This window comes from Bufo gargarizans, chromosome 7 (genome assembly GCF_014858855.1).
Source record: "Bufo gargarizans isolate SCDJY-AF-19 chromosome 7, ASM1485885v1, whole genome shotgun sequence".
In the NCBI taxonomy this organism is placed as follows: domain Eukaryota; kingdom Metazoa; phylum Chordata; class Amphibia; order Anura; family Bufonidae; genus Bufo; species Bufo gargarizans.
In genome coordinates, this window is record NC_058086.1 from 33962369 (window position 1) to 33985561 (window position 23193).

The window sequence follows — 23193 nt, forward strand, 5'->3', positions numbered from 1 at the left end:
TGACACAAGCAAGTTTTCCGTCGGGGTGCGATTCGTGAAGCAAACGCATCCAGGCTCAACCCTGGGTCTGTGCACATGAGTGTCGTTTTTCACAAATCATTTCTGCGTTCAGGAGGGAAAAAATCGCAGCATATTCTATTTTCTGCGTGTTTCACTCAGCTCTGCTTCCATAGAAGTGAATGGGGCAATGTGTTTTTCCCTGATGGTTGCTAGGAGATTGTTGTTCTTCAGTGTTTTGTTTTGTTTTTTCCACACGCCTGAAAAACGCATCATAATCAGATTGCACCCACTCGGGGAAAAAAACTGAAACCCTGAGCACAATGGTAGATAAATCGGACTGAACTTGCCTGCAAAACCATCAGTACGGCATAAATCGTAGTGTAAGTTAACTCTTTCAAGTGCATTCAAGCAGTGAATTGAACGCTTTGTGTAGTACTAATAGGGGCAAATGTCTACCAACGTCCATAGTCCAAAGTTCCTTTGCTCCAGGGCACTACACATTATCCCAGTGTTGTGACATCAATGTGAGGCCCAGTTCACACTTCAGTTATTTGGTCAGTTATTTCCATCAGTTATTGTGAGCCAAAACCAGGTGCGGGTCAAAAAAGCAGAACAGGAGGCTTTCCCTTATCTCTGTGTAGATTTCACTGCTGCTTTTGGCTCCCAATAACTGATGGAAATAACTGAAGTGTGAACTTGGCCTGAGCATTATCCCAGTACTGTGACATCACTGTGAGCCTTGTCCTTGTATTGTGACATCACTGTGTGTGTGCCTTGTCCTTGTATTGTGACATCACTGTGTGTGTGTGCCTTGTCCTTGTATTGTGACATCACTGTGTGTGTGTGTGTGTGTGTGTGTGCCTTGTCCTTGTATTGTGACATCACTGTGTGTGTGTGTGTGTGCCTTGTCCTTGTATTGTGACATCACTGTGTGTGTGTGTGTGTGCCTTGTCCTTGTATTGTGACATCACTGTGTGTGTGTGCCTTGTCCTTGTATTGTGACATCACTGCGTGTGTGTGCCTTGTCCTTGTATTGTGACATCACTGCGTGTGTGTGCCTTGTCCTTGTATTGTGACATCACTGTGTGTGTGTGTGTGTGCCTTGTCCTTGTATTGTGACATCACTGTGTGTGTGTGTGCCTTGTCCTTGTATTGTGACATCACTGTGTGTGTGTGTGTGCCTTGTCCTTGTATTGTGACATCACTGTGTGTGTGCCTTGTCCTTGTATTGTGACATCACTGTGTGTGTGTGCCTTGTCCTTGTATTGTGACATCACTGTGTGTGTGCCTTGTCCTTGTATTGTGACATCACTGTGTGTGTGTGTGTGCCTTGTCCTTGTATTGTGACATCACTGTGTGTGTGTGCCTTGTCCTTGTATTGTGACATCACTGCGTGTGTGTGCCTTGTCCTTGTATTGTGACATCACTGTGTGTGTGTGTGCCTTGTCCTTGTATTGTGACATCACTGTGTGTGTGTGTGTGTGCCTTGTCCTTGTATTGTGACATCACTGTGTGTGTGTGTGTGTGTGCCTTGTCCTTGTATTGTGACATCACTGTGTGTGTGTGTGTGCCTTGTCCTTGTATTGTGACATCACTGTGTGTGTGTGTGTGTGCCTTGTCCTTGTATTGTGACATCACTGTGTGTGTGTGTGTGTGTGCCTTGTCCTTGTATTGTGACATCACTGTGTGTGTGTGTGTGTGCCTTGTCCTTGTATTGTGACATCACTGTGTGTGTGTGTGTGTGCCTTGTCCTTGTATTGTGACATCACTGTGTGTGTGTGTGTGTGCCTTGTCCTTGTATTGTGACATCACTGTGTGTGTGTGTGTGTGCCTTGTCCTTGTATTGTGACATCACTGTGTGTGTGTGTGTGCCTTGTCCTTGTATTGTGACATCACTGTGTGTGTGTGTGTGCCTTGTCCTTGTATTGTGACATCACTGTGTGTGTGTGTGTGTGCCTTGTCCTTGTATTGTGACATCACTGTGTGTGTGTGTGCCTTGTCCTTGTATTGTGACATCACTGTGTGTGTGTGTGTGTGCCTTGTCCTTGTATTGTGACATCACTGTGTGTGTGTGTGTGTGCCTTGTCCTTGTATTGTGACATCACTGTGTGTGTGTGTGTGTGCCTTGTCCTTGTATTGTGACATCACTGTGTGTGTGTGTGTGCCTTGTCCTTGTATTGTGACATCACTGTGTGTGTGTGTGTGTGTGCCTTGTCCTTGTATTGTGACATCTGTGTGTGTGTGTGTGTGCCTTGTCCTTGTATTGTGACATCACTGTGTGTGTGTGTGTGTGTGTGTGTGTGCCTTGTCCTTGTATTGTGACATCACTGTGTGTGTGTGTGTGTGTGTGTGTGTGTGTGCCTTGTCCTTGTATTGTGACATCACTGTGTGTGTGTGCCTTGTCCTTGTATTGTGACATCACTGTGTGTGTGTGTGTGTGTGCCTTGTCCCCCCGCGCTCCTGAGAATGAGGGTCCCGTTCTGCCATCTGAATGGAGTGGAAGGTAGCCACTCCATTCATTCTCTATAGCAGTGGTCCCCAACCTTTTTTGCACCAAGGACCAGTTTCATGTCAGACAATTTTCCCAGGGTACCGGGGGGGCGGGCTTAGGTCTTGGGCGGGGCTTCGGGGGTGGGCGGGGCTTAGTGGGTGATGGTCGGCGCTGACTGATTCACGCGCATAACAAAACACAAGGTTCATGTTAAAATAGATAACTATTACATTTATTATTAAAATGTGGCTCAAAACTGACTAGGGTCTCTGCTGCACTGAGCTAACCATCCCTCACTAGCCCTTTTCAGCTTTCATATTGGTGGCAGTGGCTGGCCGGCATCACAATTAGAAGGAACGAACACTCTTTTTCCGACCCACTGTACGGCCGCACGCTGTGTGTGATATGCGCGTCGGGCACGCATGCGTCTGGCGCAGTGGGGTAACTAGAATTAATATGGGCCCCAGGGCAACCTTTAAATTCCCCCCCCCCCCCCTGTGGCAATAATAACCATGAGCACCACCGTGCCCCTCATGTGGCCGACGTGGTTATTGCCAAAGTTTTGTCAGGTCGCCCCCTTTCTTACTATATTTCATTTTGCCCCCACTCCTATATATTTCATTTTTTGCCCCTCTCTGTATATATTTCATTTTCATTTTGCCCCCCTCATTATTTGCTGCCCCTGCCCTCATATGGCCGGCGTGGGTCCCCCTTTCCGAATTCAGACATTAGTGCCGGTTATTATAATGTGATATGATATTAGGGCAGGGGCAGCAAATAATGAGGGAGCAATATGAAAAGGAAATATATAGAGAATGGGGGCTAAATGAAATATAGGTAGAGAGGGGCCACTGACAAAACTTTGGCAATAATAACCCAGTTATAATTGCCAATGTTTTGTCAGAGGCCCCTCTCTACCTATATTTCATTTAGCCCTCATTCTATCTATCTATCTATCTATCTATCTATATAATTTCAGTTTTTGCCCCTCATTATTTGCTGGCCCTGCCCTCCCCTCATATGGCCGGTGCGGGCTCACCACTTTCTAAATTCAAACATTAGTGCCACTGACCATCTGCCCCCGTACTTGCAGGCTGTGGCGGGCTTCAGTTCGATGCGCGATCCCGTGGCTCTGCCTGCGGCGCACCGCGTGTCATTCCAGCAGTGATCCCGCGACGCGAGACCCGCCGCAGGAGGTCACGGGATTACAACAGGTTATGCAGCGCAGGCGCACTCAAAATATAGGGAGGGCCCGGCCGCCGCACTGAAAAAAAGCACTTGCGGGGCCGCGGGCCCTCCCCCCTGCCCTGGCGTCTCCCCTCCTCTGTATGGCCGCGGCCCGGCAAACAATCTTCCAGGGCCCGGTCCCGGGCCGCGGCCCGGTGGTTGGGGACCGCTGCTCTATAGGACTGCCAGAGATTGCTCACGTACAGAATAGGGCACATGCTAAACTTGCCGCTCCATTAGAGTGGGGGAACAGGAATCCTTATTCTTGGGATCTGTGGAGGTCTCAGTGGTCAGGCCCCCACTGATCATCTATCCACCATCCTGTGGATAGGGGATTACTTTAGAGTCGCTGCACTTTCACACAGTTTAATTTAATAGAGAATGGTCTAAATCGCTTCATTTAAAAGATCTGCCTGCATCCTCCTGAAAAAAGCTGTAGAGTCATGGCCACTAGGGGTCTCACTTCCACCTAATTTGCAGTTCGCTGCAGAAACTGACGGCTCACAGGAAGTGGGGGCGTGTCAGAGCTAGCGGAGACCCTGAGCCTGATAAAAGAACTGCTTCTACACAGCTTTTAAAGATTATAGGATCCTCCTGTGTTTCTGTAAGTGTGATCTCCTCTTCCTTCTCTTTTCTGTGAGCTCCAGAGCTGAAAAAAACACTGTGTGAAGTAAGGGAAAGGACGTCACAGCAGTACAGTGCTGGCAGATTGAACAGAAGGAGTATGCCTCCTGCTTCTAAGTGAAATGCATCTAGCTGTGCAGCTGAAACAGAAAATAATATGGCTGAAAAAAACATTAGGGAAGCCCAAAAAAGACACACTCCTTCAGTTATTGAACAAAGAAGCCCAGCCATTATGCAAACCGTTTTTGAAAACTTAGGTATGCGTTACAACAAAGGAATCTTTTTTTAAACTGTGTTGCATGGTAATATCAAATTAATGTTAGCATATATTGTCTGCAACATCAGATATAGGAATAAAAAGACTCAATCTAATCTGGTGGCTTTCTGTGTGTTTAGTGAACATGCGTACTTGATGGGTTGCTTTAATAAGAAAAACACTATAAAAAGTTGTTTATGGCCGCTATAAAGTCTGAATATAATGCTCGGAGCCAAGTTACTCCTGACCCTTCTACTGTTGCATCAGTTTGCTGCCTTTTCTACACAATGTGGGTGTAAAGGTCAGCGAGTGCAAACCCGCTGTCCTCCGTGACCAACCTCCTCAGAGGGGGATGACTAAGTGTACCTCTCGTTCTTGTAAAGTGAATGGGATGGATTCTTGTAGCTACACCTGCTCACCGCTGCTGTTGTGGCGGTGAGCAGGTAAACAATGAAGGCAAGACTGCGCTCCACCAGCTGATCAGCGGGGGTGTCGGGTGTCAGATGTCAGACCCCTGCCGATCTGGTATTGAGGTCATAACTTTGACAACCCCACTATTGTGATGACCCGGAGTGTGTCGCTCTCGCTCTTCTCTTCTCTTCTCTCGCTCTTCTCTTCTCTCGCTCTTCTCTTCTCTCGCTCTTCTCTTCTCTCGCTCTTCTCTTCTCTCGCTCTTCTCTTCTCTCGCTCTTCTCTTCTCTCGCTCTTCTCTTCTCTCGCTCTTCTCTTCTCTCGCTCTCTCTCTGTCTGCTCTGCCTGTGAAGTCTACATGGCTGCATGTCCCCTTCTGGGCTTGCATTGCCTAATTCCAAGCTAAAGTTAGAGCTTGAGGTACTAAATGCCAGGACAAGAAGTTCTTAGGATTGCCTACAGTAAGAGACAGACTACTATTGCAAACATAGCAGTGCTGAGAGAGCTACACTAAGGATACAGTAGAGAGGAATTTGTTTGCAGAGAAAGTATTTGCCTGCTGAAACCTATTGGAAACCAAGATAAGTTCTGGAAACTGTATGGATTACCGTTTATGCAAAGTAAAGCAACTGTTCAACTGTTTACTGAGTCTGGACTCAACTTTGTTCTACCCCTTTTTGCACTGCTTCAGAGGACCATGTCTGGGATCCACCTGTATTCAGGTAGGAGCACCGTGACAAAGTGCTACACAACATCTCCAGGGATATTGTGGCTTATTTAACACCACTCTGGCCTTCCTACACTGGGTACCAACATTGCCATCTACAAAGTGGACTCCATGTCACGTTTACTCTAAGAGGGACATATTTAGTAGAAACCACCCAAGGGGCAAGGGATCCCCCAGACGCTGAACTCATAATGCATGTCTGGAGTGAATTTGGGGAAAATCTAACATTTAAATGAATTGGATACATAATTTGGACACATTCCAAAGATATAGATAATGAAGACTTAAAGCGGACAGTTTATCTGCCACAAACATAGAGCCGAAAATGCAACATTTAAAGGCTATGGATTTTTTTTTTTTTATAGTTATTAAAAATGTTGAACCCCTTGAGATTCTCTAGTAGCAGGCTCTGTTTTTACTGTTTTCCATCAGGCAGTTCAGCTGACGACTCCATATGGCTCTATTCACACGTCCGTTATAACACTCGGTTTCCGTTCCGATTAAAATCGGAAAGTTTTTTCAGATCTATTTAATAATTTCAATTGCCTCTGCAAAAATGTGGACACCAATCGTAGTGCTTTCCGAATCACGGAATCCATTCCGTTTTCCTATTTTCGAGTATGCGGATCCTGAAAAAAAAATTAAGCTTGTTCGTTTTTCGTGTCTGTTGTCCATTCAAGTCAATAGATCCGCATAAATGACCTTCACAAACCCATCCGAATGTCATCTAATTGTGCGGATCATTTGATGAGAAAATGGATGGAAAAAAAAACACAAAACTGAATAACGGAGACACGGAACGGATTCGGAAAGCACTGTAGTAAAAAAATGGAAGGTTGTACTGAAAAACGGATCCGCAAAAAAAAAAAAAAAGAAACGTTTATCTGGAAAGGTAAAAATACTGACGTGTGAATGGAGCCTATCTCTGACTTTATAAACTCATTATAGCTCCATGCTTATCTTACTGATAAGAATGTGGCTTAAATAAGTGTTTTTCAGCTACTAGTAACTTGGAGATAAGGGTTTTTAGATGACACAAAGGGAAAGTGCAGCTAGGCAGAAGTTAACCCTTTATGACAAAACTGCTGAATATTTTTATTAAACCCCAATTGAAAAAATGATTTAAGCCCAAAATGAGTAAAATTCAATCATGCCAAAAAAAAAAAAGCCCCCGAAGGTGTACATAGCCTTTAATGAACCGGGCAGGGATTCCCAGAAACTTTATCTTGCACCTGCGGCTGGATTGGGCACTTGACCTTGGCTAAACAGAAACCACATCCTACATTACGCTTTAAAACAATTCAATTTTTGTTCACCAAAAAACAGACAAATGACTTCAACAGCTGCCATGTAATACTACATTTCCATAATACCAGGATGGTTGCGTCTTCTAGAAATGAATGGAATTGCTATGGCAGTCGCAAGAAATCCAAAAACGGCTGGATTTCGTGCGACTGCCGCAACAATCCCATTCCGTTCTATGGGATCACCATTAATGATGATTAATGGTGAAGCTGGCGTAATCCTCGATCTGAGACTTCTGAGTGGAGACCATCTTTGAAGACCTTCACCAAGCTAATCCGTTGTAAAAGCGTGGTGGGTGATGTGCCCTTTCCAGTAAGGCCTGTTGCCATAAACTAGCAATTGCACTTACTGACGGGCCTTTCTCCTTTGCTGGGGGCCAATTTAAAGGATTGGTGCAATCTGTATATTCGGTTCTTTCTCTCTCCTCGGCACACAAGGATGGAGGCTCTTCGGAGCAGGCCTCGCACTATGCTCCCTGGATCCTCCCTCAGAGGCGGCAGGTTCTGAGTAGGGCACAATAAACTAAATAGTGCTACCATGTTCATTGGAATAACATCAAAGCGCAGAAAATATATTAACCGAAATAGCAAATGTTGACCCCTTGCAGTGGTCCTCTGGGGCACTGCATAGCTATGTAAGGGGGTGTCATACTGTGTGGAAGGCACTTAAGGGGCATTAAACGGTGTGGGGGGCACATATATTAACAATGTGATAGGGAGGAGCTTGGCGATGATATTGGGCAGAGCTTGGTGTTATCAAGGGGCCCCAGACATAACTTTCCTTAGGGCCCCTTATATACTAGAAGTTACCCAGAAGGTACATCTGCAGGTAATCCAGGTCATTTACACATTTTTGTTCTGTGTTGGGCAGAGGACCATCCATGGAACAATTGGATGTGGAGAGAGAAGGCATAAAACTGCGAGAAGACCTGAAGTTTTATTTTATGAGCCCCTGCGACAAGTACCGAGCTCGAAGGCAGATCCCATGGAAACTTGTCCTCCAGGTTCTGAAGATTGTGATGGTGACTACACAGGTAGGTGGCTCATGTATGCGGTCAGAGATAAGTCAGGAACGTCCTACCTTATGTTTTATGTTTATCTAACTTTTTGCTGCTCGCCCTTTTCCCCACAACGACAATACACTATCCATATAGAGCACATGTATACCACAGAGAAATGGGGGGGGGGGGGGGGGAACCCTGCTCAGGACCCTGCTCAGGACCCTGCTCAGGACCCTGCTCAGGACCCTGCTCAGGACCCTGCTCAGGACCCTGCTCAGGACCCTGCTCAGGACCCCCTTTGTGTCTGAAGGTAGAGATGCATTCATTATTGGATCTAAGGCCTGTGATAAGTCCTTCTGATCGTTTTATATTTCCATTCCCTCTTCCAGCTTGTCCTCTTTGGGTTGAGCAATCAGCTTGTCGTCTCCTTCAAGGAAGAGAACACAATGGCCTTCAAACACTTATTTCTTAAGGGCTACACCGGCATCGATGAGGATGACTATAGCCGCACGGTTTACACGCAGAAGGACCTTTATGACAGCATCTTCCATGTGATTGACCAGGTAACACAACGGCATAATGATTCTATCTTCATAATCTCCCATGTACCTCTGTAGGATTTGCCAATTTTATCTTCCCCCATCTATGTCGCCCCATAGAAGGAAATAGAGGTGGTCGTACATGCGCACCATGGGCCATACTCATGGGGCCCTTTGCCGAACTTTTTTTTTTTTGTCTTGATCAGTGGGGGCCCCAGCGGTCAGACCCTCAGCAACCAAGCACTTAGAGCAGAACGAGCGCTTTAGCAGCTGGGTGCCTGCTGTTTCATACAGCCGACATCCATGGCTAATGTCCATGATTGCCGGTAATTCCAACCGTGGACATTTAAACCCTCAGATGCCGTGGTCAAATGTGACCACGTCGTTCTGATAGGGCTGAAATACGGACGTGAGCGTTTCCCCCAGCAGAGATCCTTGAAAGCATTTTAATGGTAGTAATGAGCCTGAGCCTGTACTAGGATTAGAGGCTCGTTATTTGTATATCACAGTTCATGCCAGCAGGTGGCAGCACTGGACTGTGATATAGTGATTTATTTATAGAATAATAGAGCAAATTCCATTATTCTATACAAGTTGTGGTCCACTTGGGGACCTAAAAAGAAAAAAAGTAAAGTTTTGAAAAAAATAAATAGAACAATTCAAACCACCCCCCCTTTCCCTAAAATAAAAAGACATGAATAATTAAAAAAAATACCATCATGGGCATCGCCGTGTGCAAAAACACCCGTGCTATTTAAAATATTTAAAAAAACGTATCCCATATGTTGAATGGCGTAACAGAAAAGTCATTTTTTTTTTCATGACTTTATTACCCCCAAAAAATTTCATAAAAAGTGATCAAAAAGCCATTCACACCCCAAAATGTTAATGCCAAAAACTACAGATCCTCCTGCAAAAAATGAGCCCTCGTAAAAGTTACGTGGTCAGAATACAGCGATTACGAGAATTTTTGGTTTTTCAAAAGAATTATTTTTTTCAGTATTAAAACGCAAGACAAACTATACATATGTGGTATCGCCTTAATCGTACTGATCTGTAGAGTAATTCCGTTTTACCACATAGTGAACGCCATAAAAATAAAACCTGTAAAACTGTGGTGAAATTGCATTTAGTTTTTGTTTTTTCAAATTCTATTCTGTTTTTGGAAAAAAAATCCCGCTTCCTACTACATTGTATGCAATATTAAATGGTGGTATTAGAAAGTACAACTTGTTCCGCAAAAAATTCACATTTTTTCATGTGAACTGAAAAATAAAAAAAGTTACGGCTCCGGGAAAGCAGGGAGCGAAAAAAAAAACAAAAAAACAGAAAATTGCTGTGTCAGGAAAAGGGGAAAGTGCAGAGGATGCAGAATTTGCAGAAAGCAGAGCCTCTAGGTGTAATGGTAACGCCCCCGTTGCTCCTAGGGGCTCATTTGCATATATTAAAACCTCATTTTTCTCAGCAATGCGGGCACATAGGAACATAGGACCAACACAGATGTCTTCAGCTGCCAAGTGCACATGTGACAGGTCAGCCGGTGTCATAGGGACAAAACTGCTTACAGATGTCCTCTGAGGTTTTGTCATTGCGAGTGATGAGTCTTTGTACTGTGCTGTGGATTATGTTGGTGCTATATACTGTAAGTGAGAAAAATAAAATCGAGTATATAAGCCTTTAAAACCTATTCACTCCTTGGTTGTCAGTGGTAATTTGTCAAAGGCCCCTGATTACTTATTGCGTATCTGCAGTACCGTCAGATTGGAAACCTCTCGCTTGGTACAGTCAGCTATGAAAATGACGAAAAAAGAAAAGGTCTGAAGATCTGTAAACAGCATTACCACAGGGGGTCACCACACCCCTCCAATGATACCTTCTATATAGACCCAACGGTGGAAACCGGTAAGTACATTGCGTTACCACAAACGCATTTGTCTGAAAGAAAAAACGGAACAACGGATTTCCCAGATCTGCCGTAATCACAGCAACTATTGCTCCCAACGTGAACTCCTCCTTTAGAAAGGACGTTTAAAAAAAAAAAAATGTATATGTACAAGGTGGATACACAGAAACATCACCTAGTATATTGGACAAAGGAACATTCTTTGTGTAGAAATAAGACGACTCAAGCATCAGTATAGGAAAGGATTCTTTACGGTTAGAGTAGTCTAAGCACAGAATGACCTACCTGAAGGGGTAGTAATGACATTTAAAGTTGTTGTTAAAGGGGTTGTCCTATTAAAGGGGTTGTCCAGGCTCAGACCTGAACCCAGAAACACAAGCCGAGCTGCACTCATTCACCATGAATGAGTGGAGCATCGGAGCGTTTCACTGAATCGCGCAGGGCAAGGGAATGTTCTTGAGATCCGGTGGCACTAATGGGCTCTACATAGGTAAGCTAGGTGGAGGCTTCCTCCTAGCAGTGAGCCCGGTGACATGATTCTATAGCTCTGACCTATTCCACATCGCTTTACAATCGGGGGGTCAAGTACAAGCAAAAACATACATTAGCAACAAACAAGTCAACAATTAAGAGGAATGAGGGCCCTGCTCCCAAGAGCTTACAATCTATGACCGGATCGTTGTAACAGGGCCAGAAACATATTTTTGCTTATAAAAACCCATATAGACCCTTCCTCGTATGTGGTATATATTTTATTGGCAGCAGTATGACTGGTACAGTAGGAATGTCTAGTGTGTGCACACGTACAGTAATCTCTCGCACGCCTCGGACTGAAGATTTCTTGTACTTTATAGAGTGTTTGCATGTGGAACAGGAGGTTTTAGTGAACGGTCTACCTCGTGAATCCATCATAAATTCCTCTTTCTTCAATCTGGAGTTTTACAGGTAATCGCTCCTATGGTGTTGTGTTTTAGCTTCAAGTCTATTTATATATTTTATTGGATTTTTTATTTATTTTTCTTTGTTTGTTTCAGGCTTATTAAAGTTGAAATCTCCTTTAGGCTGAAAGGAATCGATCTGCAAACGATCAGAGTCCGAGAGCAGCCCGACTGCTACTTGTTCCACAATAAGGCAATGACTGACTCTGATAGACTGTGTAGAAATGGTTAAGATCTTTCTCTTCGGCTATGTTCAGACACGGCAGAATTGCGGTGTCGTTTCTGAAATCTGCAGTTTAAAAAAAGTCTGCTACATGGAGTCTAAGGCCTCTTTCACACTGCGTCAGTTTTTTTTGCCCGGATAAGAGCCGGGTGCGTTGCGAGAAAATGCGCGATTTTTCCGCGCGAGTGCAAAACATTGACATGCGTTGCACTCGCGTGAGAAAAATCGCGCATGTTTGGTACCCAAACCCGAACTTCTTCACAGAAGTTCGGGCTTGGGATTGATGTTCTGAAGATTGTATTATTTTCCCTTATAACATGGTTATAAGGGAAAATAATAGCATTCTGAATACAGAATGCATAGTACAATAGCGCTAGAGGGGTTAAAAAAAAAAAAAAAAAAAAAATTTAACTCGCCTTAGTCCACTTGATCGCGAAGCCGGCATCTCCTTGTGTCTCCTCTGCTGATGAACAGGACCTGGGGTGAGCTGCTGCATTAAATACCGGTTAAGGACCTGTGATGACATCACTCCGGTCATCACATGGTACGTCACATGATCTTTTACCATGGTGATTCACCATGGTAAAAGACCATGTGATGACCGGAGAGAATTCTGCCCCAAAATAGGACATGTGCAACAGGCGCCTCCCCCTGGGGCCCTCTATAACGCGACCCAGGTGTAGGAATGCCGAGTGGTATAGTGCGGCCTAAAATGTCCCTTTTATGTATGTCATGGTGCTCCTACCTTGATACTGCTGGCCCGGCTTTGCCTCCGAAGCAATAAATAGGGGGAATAATTAAGGGATTTGGATAAAGATGGAGTCCAGACCTTGTATGTAGTAGAACAGCAGCTTTATTTTGCATAAACGGTTTACAGAATTTAGCATTAAAACTAGCAGGCAAACTCGACTCTGCTACATCTGTTTCTCTCTGGCTCTGCTGTACTGACAGGCTGACTGTATGACTTGACTTCTTCTGGTGTGCTGCACTTCTCTTTGTATGGTCTGTCTCTAGATTAGGCCAGGGAACTTTCCTCCCGGCTCCTGAGGCTCTAAGCTTTGGCCTCCATGGCCAGCAGAGCTGAGGGTGCTCTGGCTGGCTTGGGCATGTCCAGCAGAGACGTGCCCCCTGCACACCTTCCCCAAGCAGGGGGTGAGCTAGACTAACTGGACTCTGTCTCCACCCTTCCTGCAGGAAGTGGAACTCGCCCACCTCTCTCCAGGCGAGGGTTAGAATGGAAGGTTCCATTCTACCTAAGTATATCTCTGCCGTGTTTGCTGCCCCCTGCTGGTGAACCAGGCACATTACATATAAACAGCTGCAAAAATTTGAAAAGCACAGTATGGTGAACCTGGAATAAAATGCACAAGATGACATAAAAGATAGTAACAGGGTGCCGAAGTGGTAACGCCACTATGGGGTGTTACACATGCTGCTTCTCTTTTCCAAGTGGTAAAAAAAAGCAAGCGCTGCTTTGCATTGAAATGAATGGGAGGCTGTTTCGGTGCATTTTTTTGGGGATCTGATTTTGAGGCGGAAATGCTCCAAAATTAGTGACCTTGGTAATCTTGTCCCTCCATTTACAGAAGATCTGAACTGTACAGTCATTGGTGTCGCCCTCTTCTGTATTACAGATGTTATTTTTCCCTTATGGGTTTTTCCATGTGTATGAAGGAATCCTATTCAGTATTTTCCGGTTTTGTTTTTTTTATTTATTTTTTTTAAAGTAGGTTTCCTGGCCAAAAATGTTTTGATTGCTGTTCTTCTGCACCTTTTGAGAATATATGAACTGGTTATGATAAAAAATATATAAAATAAATAGTTTTGACTCCTTAAAAAAACAAAACAAAAAAAAACAACAACATACTGTCACTTCCTGACTATGATTTTATGCTCAGATAACTGGGATCACATTATTATTAATAATAATATTATTATTATTATTATTTTTTATTATTTTTTCTAATCTTTCCAGATAACCTTCAATAACCAGGTGCACAGTGGCAAAGTCAAGATTTTCTTTGATAGCGATGCTACCATTCAAGACTGTAGAGACTGGCACATATCCGGCTCCAGTAAGTCCCTCATTCTGCAGGGTCTGCGTCAGTTTTAGGGCAGGAGGGTTTGAGGCAGATGTTCCTGCAGGATCTAACATGGCGGAATCCATGCCACATCCAAACTAATCAAAATTGGCATCCCGTATGTGTGAATGCTGTTGCTACAACCTCTTGACGTGACACTTTTTTGCACAGAAAATTTATTTGCAAGAATAAACTGCGTGCTATGTATTCCCGAGGCACAGAAAGGCCAGTGGAGAATCCTGACGCCGACAGCCCTATTGAATGGGGCTAATCCTGGGGAGGATTTGCAGAAATTCCGTTGATTTCTGCAGTGGATGTAGTAAAATGCGGCTTGGATTTGCAGTGTGAACATAACCATAGGCCGTGTCCAGGGACAGCAGATTTCGGCGGAGGTCCTGGAGACATAGTTAACTACTCTAGTTCATGGTGATACATTGAGTGGCGTTATACGTCTACAAATGAACAGTAAAGGGTTGTGCAGGGGAGTAATGCTGATGATCTATCCTCAGGAAAGGTCATCAATATCAGATCGGCGTGGGTCTGACTCCGATCACCCCCGCCGATCAGCATTTGGGCGCTGCTTCCTGTTCGAAGATTACCTGCGCAGTCTCCTTTGCAGCAGCTGCGCAGTGTAATTACTGTTCCATCCCATTCAAGGTGAGGGCCACAACCCCTTCAAGCAGCTGATCAGTGGGGGGCCCCTGCCAATCTGATACAGATGACCTGTCCTGAGGATAAGTCCTCAATATTACTCCACCGCACAACCCCTTTAAAATGAAAGTTGTGCAACTTCTTACAACTTTTTATGGAAAAGGTTATGGGGTGAAAAATTGGCGTAATTTTAAAGAAACGCTCCAGATGTGGTTAGTCTTGTTGTGTTGCTATTAATGGGAGTTAAGCAGGTTTTCTTGTCTTTGCAGTTCAGAAGAACACCCATTACATCCTAGTTTTCGATGGCTTTGTCATCCTGACGTGCCTGACCTCTCTCATTCTCTGCACTCGATCCATCGTACTGGCTGTAAAGCTGCAGAGGGTAAGTGAGGGAATTTTACCGTACAGGGGCCAAGGAGCCGCTGGTATCTGCCATGCTTGTGAGTGTAAAGAAATACAGAGAGAGACCATATGTAGCCCTATGCCAAGACCTCAGCCGGTGAGGATCCATTCACTTCAATGGGGCCGCAAAAGATGCGGACAGCACTCAGCATGCTGTCCGCATCCGTTCCGTAGTCCGCGAAAAAAATATAACTTGTCTTATTCTTGTCCGTACTTTGCGGACAAGAATAGGCAGTTATATTAAAGGCTGTCCGTGCCGTTCCGCAAAATTGCAGAACGCACGCGGACGCCATCTGTGTTTTGTGGACCACAAAGCACACAACTTTCGTGCGCATGAGGCCTTGCATGAATAATCATGATACATAAATGAAAGATACTGGAATATCAAGAAACAATCACATCTCATATGTATTAACCATAGTATCTACAACATGCTGCATCAAAAGGACTCGCCGGAGGTGCGCACAACCCAGGATGGCTGGACTTATGTATCATGATTGTTCATGTAACCATGGATCAGTATATTTGCTGCATCATGTATTTATACCATTGTACACATACCATATACTCCTGTATCACATGTGCTACCAGGATGGCGTTTTCTGCTGTCGCCTTTACCTTTTGAACATCAACATCCGTTTACATGTGAAGATTAATTTAATAAAAAATGATATTTTATGCGGGTACTTTGAGCTCCATTTTTTGTTTAAGTCTGGTTGTAGGTGTAAAGACAGAGGTATCGCTGCAAAATCTGTAACGGGGCTGTTGTGCCATGTATAAGGCTACTTTCACACTAGCGGTTTCAATTCCGCTATTGAGATCCATCATAGGATAGTGGATGAAAACGCTTCAGTTTTACTGTCCACAGGGTGAACCTTGTGACGGCCGTCAAGCATGTAACCTGTGGTTCCCGTGTGGATTTGGTGTTACCGCCTTGGATTGCATGCAGGCCTTCCTCTTCTTCTCCTCCGTCTCCTCCTCGGCTGACTCCTCCTTTTCCACTGCTACCGCCTCTTCCGCTGGACCACCCAACGCTCCCCAGAGCCTATTCGACATGCCAGGTGAGACGTTGCCATGCTGTGCTACAGCTGTTGTGCCAGGAAGCCAAGAGCCACACTGGTCCTGCACTGCTTTCAGCTCTGCGGTCACAGGCCAATCAGTAGCTAATCCCGCTCAATTTGACAGTTGGTAAAGTGCTGTGCGACAACAGTGCCAATCTGCTGAGTGCGCTGAAACAGTGCAAAATGACACACGTGCCGTGCATGGCACACGTCCTGAACTTAGTCATGCAGTGATTTGTTGCCAAATACCCCGGGGTCCAGGACGTCTTGCGGCAGGCCAGGCCCAGGAAAATCTCTGGCCATTTTAGAAGATCTTACACGGCCATGGCTCGCCTTGCTGACGTTCAGCGGCGACACCACCTGCCCGTCAGACGTCTGATTTGTAACAGCCCGAGTCGCTGGAACTCCACCTTGTATATGCTTGATAGGTTGCTCCAGCAGAAACGTGCCGTTAACGACTACCGGTACGAACTCTGCGGCAGGACAGGTTCTGGGGAGCTTGGTTTCTTTTCACTGCGCCAGTGGCTGCTCATGCGCGACGCATGCAGACTTCTGCGGCCATTTGATGAGATCACCAAACTGGTCAGTCGCAGCCAGGGCGCCATCAGTGACATCGTACCTTACGCCTTCTTTCTGGAGCGTGCATTGCGACGTGTCATTGATCAAGACATCGAGGAGCAGGAGCAGAAAGATGAGGAAGTCACAATGCTGAATGAATTCCCGGGGGGCTACTCCATCTGAGACAAGTCAGCAGGAGTCTGAAGAGGAGTCAGAGGAGGATGGTGGCTGGGGGGAGGAGGAGGATCAGGCTTTGAGGGGAACTTTAAACTTTTCGGGGATCCCTGGTGTTGTCCGTGGCTGGGGGGAGGAGACTGAGGACGACATTCTCCAGAGTGATGAGCAGGATCCAGGCTGCTCCACCACTTCCAATTTAGTGCAAATGGGGGCCTTCATGCTCCAATGTTTGAAGAGGGACCCCCGTATAAAAAGCATAAAGGGCAAGGACCAGTACTGGGTGGCAACGTACTTAAACCCCCGGTACAAACACAAAATGGCGGACATGTTACCAGCATCACAGAGGGCTGTCAGAATGTAGCATTTCCAGGCCTTGCTGCAAGAGATTCTGCATTCTGCTGTTGTGGGCACTGGCAGAGGAATTTCCACCGACAGCGAAACAGGTGCGGGTACCAATACAACCGCACCTGCAAGAAGAGTGGTTTGAAGGTGTGTTGGTCACTTTGGATATGAGATCATTCTTGCAGCCAACCCATCGACAGCCTCCCTCCGGATCCAGCCTCAGGGAACGCCTAGACCGATAGGTGTCTGACTACATCGGGTTAACGGCTGATGTGGACTCTCTAAGAAGCGAGGAACTGCTGGGTGTGCAGGCTTGACCTGTGGCCAGAGCTGGCACAATTTGCCATGAAACTCTTGGCTTGCCACTCGTCAAGTGTCCTGTCCGAAAGAACGTTCAATGCAGCAGGGGGGATCGTGACCGATAAGTGTACTCGCTTAGCTCACAACAGTGTGGACTACCTCACATTTCTAATGAATGAGGCATGTATCTCAGAGGAATTCAACACCTGTGAAGACCACGTGTAATTAAATTTCCTCATGCCAGCCCACACATATCCGCTAAGAATGTTCCTTGTCTTATGTATATACAGCAGCATAAAAGGCATTTTCTGTCAGGTGAATGCCTAATTTTTGGGGGCCTGTACTCCCGAGGCCCAAAATAAAACTGTTCTAAGCTCCAGCAGGGCACATTTTTGAGTTTCCCTTTAAGACACATAAAAATGGCCCCCGATTAAAATACATATATTTTGTGGGGATGCAACCAAATGGAACTGAACGCATTTTGGAGCAATCCCGTTTCGTTCAGTTCAGTTTTATCCCCATTGACAATGAATGGGGACAAAAGTTATGTACCTTCCCTGCCCGTGTTTGCGAGACCACATGTCTGTGGTCAGATGTATCTTGGCACCGACACTGTGTACCAGAGATACATTCACTTGGTGCTGAACGTGGCCATATAGCTCCGGGATGCCCTTCCGGGGACCTTCCATTGCAGTGGGCCAATGGCCACCAGTTTTATATGGCAGCATTTGGCGGGCTAGCAGTTCTGACAAGCCAGCGGTCAGCCGTTGGGCAGGAGGGTTATCCGGCATCATCGACTTTTTATGCTCGAACATTTGGACCACGGAAGCCTGCCTTTTGCCAGATAAACGCAACTACGGCATGGTGGAAGGTGGAGTGGAGGACAAATGTGAGAAGAAGAGGCAGGACGTGGAGCGCCAGGAGTGTGGCTACTTAAGGCTGTGTTTACATGACATATCTTTTGGATATATCTATGATGTTACATATTTGTAACAAAAATCAATAAAGAAATGTGCAAAAAAAAAAAAAACAGTCCTTACCGCCCTGTGTCCTAAAATACAAAATACTTCATTGAAGACATTAATAAAATAACATTAAAAAACCTCACTAAACAAAGAATATGTAGTGGCTCCGAGAGATAAGTCAGTTCATAAACTGTATACATCATAGGTTGGATAATACAGTAAATACCCCAATATACAATCAAATAAATGCCATTATCTATGGCATTTTTATTGGTTTACAATATATTTTTAGGTTACAATCATGTTATGTTTGAATAATACAAATTTTACATCAGTATCTTTTGGTTTTGTTATTTCTGATATGAATAGTTAGGTGGTAATATGTTAGTAAATAATAGGAAATGTGAAGAATAATTGTCGTTATAAATTTGATTTTAGTTTGTTTTTTATTTTTTATATAAAATAATCAATATGAATGTATAATTGATAGAAATATTAAAAACAAATGATTATGATTATTAACTATTCAAATTGTATTTAGTTTAATAAAAGGGGTGGGATGGTTGGACATGCCAAAAAACGTTTTATATAATAACTAAGCAAGTAAATATATAAAAAAAGATAGTCCTTATATAGGAAAGATATTGATTGATTGAATTTAGTTGAATTATATATCTCTGTTTATAACAAACCCTTTATTGAAAATTTTCAGGCATCTTGGCTACAATTTGATGCCTCTGCCTGATCGCGATCCTAGATAATGGCGGTCTACATTGTATATTGGAGTATTTATCGTATTACTCACCCATATGGTGTACACAGTTTATGTACTGAATTACCTCTCGGAGCCACTGTATATTTTCTCGTTGAGATTCATTTTTTTTAATAGTTTTTTTTATGAATTAATGTCTTCAATAAAGTATTTTTGTGCTCTGGGCTGTAACGGCTCAGGTTTTGCTGGTATTCTATTGATTGGGTGAGTTAGCTCGTATCTTGGGGAATTAGATTTGTGGGTATATTGTTGGAGTTCTCAATTTTTATTTATTTTTTGTTCCCACGTCTGCTAACCTTGTTGGATGTTTATTTTGGGCTACATTCACACGACCGCATGAATGAGTCCGCATCCATTCCGCAATTTTGAGGAACCGGTGCGGACCCACTCATTTCTATGGGGCCGCAAAAGAAGCGGACAGCACACAGTGTGCTGTCCGCATCCGTTGCTCCGTGCCTCGGCCCTGCAAAAAAAAAAATAATAGAACATGTCCTATTCTTGTCCACAATTGCAGATCCCACCTCTGGGACCCAAACGTATCTGATATTGGTGGCATTTCCTAGCGATATGCTGCCAATGTATGAGATGGGCCAACCCCTTTAAGCTTGAATAAGGAGGTGTATATACATGTACAGTTATGTTTTGTGCGTGTAAAAAATAAAATGTATATATCATATATACTGTATATATTCCAACTTAAAGGTCTCTTCCATCCAAATTATACTTTCTCATACATGCAAATATTTGAAATATATCCTGCATTAGGAGTCATTAAGTAAAAAAAAAATATATATATATATCCCTTCTTCACCACCTGGGGGCAGCAAATAGCTTGTGCTAAAGGTTTTTTTTTGTTTTTTTGTTTGCCTTATTTGCTTGCAGAGGTTTGTGTATTTTTTCTTGAATAAATACAACCACCACGTGTGCTCCGCTGACCGCCTAGAGTTTATAAATGGCTGGTACATCATGGTTATTATCAGCGACTTGATGACCATCATCGGATCTGTGATGAAGATGGAAATAAAAGCGAAGGTAAATTATGGAGGGGGAGGTTGACATGGTTGTGCAGGGATTGATGTTGTGTTTTTTTTTTTTTTTTTTTTTTTTTCCCATTTTTCCTTTAACCCCTTTCTACTACTCATTTTTTTTTTTGTGGGGGCTGCATCAGTTTTTTTTTTTTTTGAGGGATGATTTACGTTTTTTATTAGCACTATTTGGTTAAACATATAATGTATTAAAACTTTCGACAGGGCATATCAAAAGAGAACAACCATTCCACAATTTTTCTAATAATATCCTGAGGATGGGCCCTCAATATCTAAATCTGAGAGAACCCATTTAAAGGAACACTGCAGGAAAATTAATACAGTGTGATGTATGGTGAAGGGGCGGAGCATGACTACTTCCTTTGTGTTTGACTCTTGGCAGGCCCCACCCCTTTTAAGCCCTGCACTTTCCTGGAATGTTCCTTATAGTGACATTGCCTGGTCTAACCTTCATCACATCCATGTTGATCGTCCCTTTACCTGTCGGATAGGTATTTCCCTAGATACTAATATAGTGTTACCTCTTCTTCCTATGACTGTAGAACCTGACCTCTTATGATGTGTGCAGCCTTCTTCTCGGCACATCCACCTTACTGGTTTGGGTTGGCGTTATCCGATACTTGGGCTACTTCCAAAAGTATAACGTAAGTGTGAAAGCGGTTGTTAACATTTATGTGACTGCAATATGCAGTACCCCAGTGCAGGGGGTTATCTACAAATAGGTTATTTAATGTTATGTCATGTTAGATGGCAAACCCCTCGTAGGGGGTTAGATGGGGGCTGGCCCCACCACTAACCTTTAGGGAGATTCTACACTGGAGTTTCAGAGAGGAAAGAAGCAAAGCCCATCTGCCCCTTCTTCTTGGGCCTCAAGTTCCAGAGACTAACAGATCTCTGCAAGGTCTGCAGAAGGAGAGACGGACAGAAAAGGAGAACATGGAATCTGCATAGGAGTCAGTAAGGTAACCTAGTAGGTTACCTTACTGACTTCTATGCAGATTCCATGTTCTCCTTTTCTGTCCGTCCTACAGCTATTATGACCTTGCTGCAGTGGAGGGACACTGTTAAGACACCCTTCACGCTTGGACACATCCTGGCCAGATGTGCCATCAAGTACAGCCAAGAAATTACAGCCACCATTCCCAGAGTACTATTGCCCGCCATAGATTGTACTGAGAGAGACCTTAGGAAGATGGAGAGGAAAGAGGACAATAACTCCCATCCTTGTCTAAATTCATACATCACTATCTTGGAGAGAATTGCACTGTGTACAACTGGAACTGTGTTTTGCACTACAGTAAAGAAACATTTCTTCTTCTACCTCTGGCCATTGCACTTGCACCCATCTAATCACTTAGTAACTGGGGTGCCCGTGATGTTATCAGGCCGCAGTTCCAGAATCGGGGTGTTCCCTAAGGGAAGTAAGGGTGCCCACTCCTTTCACTGCACTAGCCCTAGAGAGCAACGGTTGGAGGAAAGCCATTGTGATTGACTGACAGCCAGAGCCACTACCACTCTCATCCTCCACTCCAGCTCCTCTTTTGAAGTCTCTTTAAAAGGCTGACTCGTCTACAAGCCCCTTTCCTCTCCTGTTTTGGGTGACCCGTTCCAACTCCTTTTGGGTTCCAGCATATTGGCAGTAGTTGTTCTGTCACCTTAAACCTTTCAGGACTAAAGTGTATTAATCAGATTTGGAGTAATACATGGGATTATGTGCTACGTGGGCGACTGGCTACAAACCAAACATGGATAATCCTACATAGGAGACGGACGTAAACTTGTGAGGAGCATGACTGCAGTGCGTTAATGCTTAACGGGTGCCCGCCATATGTGTGCAGGGTGTGCGTGTGTGTTATATCTGTACCGTACTTAAAAATGGATAAAATGAGTCAGTTCCTGAACACCCAAAATACCCCGGGCCTGAACTGGTCAAGGCATAAAATTACAACAGATACTAAGTAACAAAAACTTGCAGCTTGAGCTCATATGATGGTAAAACCATACAAAATCCACAACTCCACCTCGCCATGAAGCAGGTGACATCATACACTTGAATGGGGCTGAGCTGCAATACCAGCCACAGCCATGAACCAGAGGGGCGCTACGTCTACAGCGGAGATGGAAGGAAACTCAGAACTTCAATAATTTTTGTTTCCTGATCTATTGATATTGTAAGTACATATGGAGAATGCTTTGTTGAAATGGAATATAACCACTTCTCCTTCTGTCTTTCCAGGTCCTAATATTGACCATGCAAGCGTCACTTCCCAAAGTCTTAAGATTTTGCTGTTGCGCCGGAATGATTTACCTCGGGTATACGTTCTGTGGCTGGATCGTGCTTGGCCCCTACCATGAAAAGGTCAGCCGGCTTATGACCCATAGATTTTCCTTTGATTGCTGGGGAGGCTTCTTGTAGCTGAAAGTACTCCAAGCTTTCAACTTATTAAAGGGGTTGTCCAGGATTTTAATATCGATGGCCTATCCTCGGGATCAGCCGTCAATATCAGATTGGCGGAGGTCCGACACCCCCGCAATAAGCTGTTGGCTTGCAGGTCCAGCACAGGAGCTACACAGTGCCACCTATTGTGTAGTGGACGGAGCTGGTAACTGCAGCGCTGCCCTTACTGCAGGGTGTAGTTCTGGTGCTGGCGCTATCAGCAGGGGTGTGATGTGCCGAACCCCCGCTAATGTGATATCTATTTACATTTACATGATCTTTAGATCCACTGTAAAGCCTAATGCGGTTGTCAACCAGCGCTTTTTTTATGTGGTTGTCAAGCAGTTTTTTTTGTTTTTTTTTGCATGACTGTGAATTAGGTCTTCAGTACACCGAGGAGCCCTAGAGCTTATCCCCTCTGCACTGAAAGCCACTCCCCGTCCCATTTAAGCACTGCACCAGAAATTACACGATCAGCGCATGCGCAGTAAGGGTGGGTTAACACGGAGGATGTTGTCAACAGCAGAAAACACTGTGCTGCTATTTCTGCTGTGGGTCTCCACTCGCTTTAGGTTTAGCCCCATAGATTGGAGCACAATCTTGGAAAAAACGTGTGGTGAAAACCCTCGGCTGTATGAACTGCAGCGCGGCCTCCCATTGAAAACAATAAGAGGTGGTCTCAGCTCTGATTCAGCCTGGTTTTTCAGCATGCCTAAAATCCTCCATCGGAAGCTACCCTAGACCTGCTTGTGCTGCA

The 23193-nt window shown here is 44.5% G+C and overlaps 1 protein-coding gene across 3 annotated transcripts in view; it reads left to right on the top strand.

Annotated features, from left to right (window-relative positions):
- Window positions 1–23193, top strand: part of MCOLN2 (mucolipin TRP cation channel 2) — a 57001-nt gene that overhangs the window by 26073 nt on the left and 7735 nt on the right. For all 3 annotated transcript variants that reach the window (XM_044300631.1, XM_044300633.1, XM_044300630.1), the window contains 10 exons: window positions 7912–8074; window positions 8431–8604; window positions 10332–10482; window positions 11338–11428; window positions 11518–11614; window positions 13620–13719; window positions 14646–14758; window positions 19836–19985; window positions 20542–20643; window positions 22236–22358. In XM_044300631.1, coding sequence (XP_044156566.1) covers window positions 7912–8074; window positions 8431–8604; window positions 10332–10482; window positions 11338–11428; window positions 11518–11614; window positions 13620–13719; window positions 14646–14758; window positions 19836–19985; window positions 20542–20643; window positions 22236–22358 — 1264 coding nt within the window. The remainder of the gene's footprint in view (window positions 1–7911; window positions 8075–8430; window positions 8605–10331; window positions 10483–11337; window positions 11429–11517; window positions 11615–13619; window positions 13720–14645; window positions 14759–19835; window positions 19986–20541; window positions 20644–22235; window positions 22359–23193) is intronic.